This window comes from Dermacentor silvarum, chromosome 11 (genome assembly GCF_013339745.2).
Source record: "Dermacentor silvarum isolate Dsil-2018 chromosome 11, BIME_Dsil_1.4, whole genome shotgun sequence".
In the NCBI taxonomy this organism is placed as follows: Eukaryota; Metazoa; Arthropoda; class Arachnida; order Ixodida; family Ixodidae; genus Dermacentor; species Dermacentor silvarum.
This window is the reverse complement of record NC_051164.1, coordinates 67,511,320-67,514,040: the sequence shown is the minus strand read 5'-3', so window position 1 is coordinate 67,514,040 and position 2,721 is coordinate 67,511,320. Positions and strand designations below refer to the sequence as shown.

Genomic DNA, 2,721 nt, shown 5'->3' with positions numbered 1-2,721 from the left:
AAGCAAGTGAACCAGGGCCTGCACCAGCTCACACTCCTCGTGGCAACCAGCTGCGAAGGCGGCTCATTGAGAGACGCTTTTCGAGCACTGCAGCTCACCAGAATGGGGAGATAGACTGAACAAACCACAGACCATTATAACATGATGACACCACTAGTGTGCTATTACAGGACATGTAAACATTCGTCGTTTTATGTAATGTGTATGTCCTGTTTTCTATCTATAATTGATGAGTAATGGCTCAAATGGAACATTACACGAAATACTTGTTTATTTAGAGCTAGTTTGCCTCATCACCGGCCAGCTGCTTGGCAAGAACTTCCGCTTTCTTTGAGGAGACCTTCAGTTTAGCCCTCAGAAGCCACAATTGCATCCTGTGCAAATAACTTCTTTTCTTCTCCTCGTCAGCATATTGCTGTCTTTTCCATCCATGTTCCTCTTCCATCATTCTCATTCTGGCTTTGTGCTCTGTGGCTCTTTGGCATCTTTCATCCGTTGTTGACCCGTTCCGATAGATGGGGAACTGCAGCCTCGATCTGCAACAGCCGATCATCCATCGGTTCCGGCGGCGGCCCACCTCCTGCGATAGACACCGGCTCGAACACAAGTACAAACTCTAATATAGCACAATCTTACCTGTAGCCATGGCATCCCTTATTTGCTTTGCTTTTTCTTTTTTCCATCGCTGCTTCATGTTGTCCCATAGCTTCCGTAGTTGGGCGACAGTGCGCGGCCGCACATTTTCAGTGCTGTTGAACTCGGCAGTCAAAGCTTCCCATGCCTTCAACTTTCTCGTCAGTGACACGGTATCGGATTTCTTGTTCTTGATTGACCACTTGTACTTTCGTACAAGCTCTTTTACGAGGTCCTTTTCGTCGTCGCAGTAAAACAGCTTCCTGGGCATGTTTCTGGCGTACGCGGCTATCAAAACCTGTCAGAACAATGATGCGTTGGTCAGAAGCGTGGTCAGAAATGGTCAGAAGGTTGTCGCCAATGTTGCTAGATCAACATTTTTGCCTGCCGCAAAAGCAGAAAGTTAAATAAAGCAGAACAATATGTGCACCTGCCTAGCAAAATAGCAATGCGCACGTCAATATTTATCGGTGTGCATACCAAAATATTACACATATGCTTGAATCTAGCTCGAAAGTGAACGTTTAATTAATATTTCACATCTACCCTCGAACCAAGACTCGTGAAATACGCACGTTACCTTACTGAGGAGGCCCTTTCCAAAGGAATGTTGAAGGAAGCTTTTAGAATACACTGTAGCCCTGAAGGAGCTCCTTGAGGTAAGGAGGCATGAAGGGCTCCTCACGTAAGGTAAGGAAATGGTCTGAGTTGAGGAGCGTTTCAGAATACGGGCCCTAGCCTCGAGGGGGCGCGAAGGGTGGCAGCGCATTCTAAAAGCCCCCTTCACCAGTCCTAAGGAGAAGACTGTCTCAACGAGGAGAGAAACGAATGTCGCCCCTTGTTACGGTTGACGTATGGCAACCCGTTCAAAAGGATTAACGGAGGATGTCTCCCCAACGTGCTATGGTTGTCGCGGGCGGGTCGCAGTGATTGCTGGCCCCCTTGTGTGCATGTGCCGGGAGGCAAGTAAGCCCGCCTTCCACAAATAACGTTCTTCGGGAGCATCGGGTCGCAGTGGTTGCTGACCTCTTTGTGTGCATGTGCCGGGAGGCGAGTATGATGATGTGTAGTGTTTAATGGCGCAAGGGCCAGCTATGGCCAAAGAGCGCCATGACACATGGTGATGGGTTCTGAATGTATTATGGATGGAGTGGACAGTAGGGTGCAAATGGTACATAAAAGGTGGCTGTAAAGAGGCCTAAAACAAATCGCTATAAATTGCGTAAAATATATGAGTGTTAAAATAATGACAAAGACTAATGATGTGAGCTATGAGTGTAAAGGTTTCGTTACAAAGCGGTGACATAATAAAGTATATGCAATAGCACTATTGCCTCAAGAGGTCCTTGAAATCAAGGACTGAGAGCCACGTGCTGTAAAATGTTTTTGCACTGCAGCTGCAGCCTGCAAGTCGAGGCTGCGCTACAGATACCCTGGCCAGATAACTTGTAACGTGTTTACATCTGCTAAAAACTTTGCAGGTTAAGGATAGGACATACCTATGCCGTCTTAAAGAAGCACTTCCTTGTGTCTTGTTGTTTTCTGGGATATCCATTTCCCAATTCTTGGCTTAATTACATGTAGCTTATTTTGCACTTGATTATCCCACTGCCTTTGCCAATATTTTCGTAATTCATGGCGCAAGAAAGGCTTTAGGTCAGTGGAAGGGATGGCTAAGTTTCTGTTCGTATGTTCAAAAACTACTGAAGTGGCACTTTCGTCTGCAGCTACGTTGCCTTTAATGCCTCTATGGCCAGGTACCCAGCATATTATGATTACTTGGTTGTCCTTGTAAGCTGAGCATATCAAGCTGTACAGTTCGTTATAAACTGAATTCTTGTGTTTTCGTAGACTCATTAGAGCTCTAACGACGCTCAATGAGTCTGTGAACACAATTGCTTTTGTAATATTCATTTGTTTTATGTGTTTGACTGCTGAAAGGATTGCGTATGCTTCCGCTGTAAAAATACTTGTATGTGGATTTAGTGCCCCGGACACTAAAAGAGACGGTCCCAAAGCTGCGTAAGCAACACCAGTAAACGATTTGGAGGCGTCCGTATAAAATTCACTGCAAGAATACTTCTCCCG

General features: G+C 45.8%; 1 protein-coding gene across 1 annotated transcript; it reads right to left on the bottom strand.

Moving 5' to 3' along the window:
- Positions 1–293: 293 nt before the first annotated feature.
- On the bottom strand, positions 294–2,117 carry LOC125941462 (myb/SANT-like DNA-binding domain-containing protein 3). The gene is made up of 2 exons (XM_049658742.1): positions 637–2,117; positions 294–580 (listed from the first exon to the last, which is right to left on the bottom strand). The coding sequence occupies exons 1-2, from the start codon at positions 902–904 to the stop codon at positions 489–491; spliced, it is 360 nt and encodes a 119-aa protein (XP_049514699.1). The 5' UTR covers positions 905–2,117; the 3' UTR covers positions 294–488.
- Positions 2,118–2,721: the final 604 nt, after the last annotated feature.

Bases quoted from the DNA above. Each gene is read 5' to 3' on its own strand.
- LOC125941462 (XM_049658742.1), bottom strand. From the start codon at position 904: ATGCCCAGGAAGCTGTTTTACTGCGACGACGAAAAGGACCTCGTAAAA. The intron at 581-636 runs GTAAGATTGTGC...TGTCTATCGCAG, and splicing joins AAGGGATGCCATGGCTACAG to GAGGTGGGCCGCCGCCGGAA.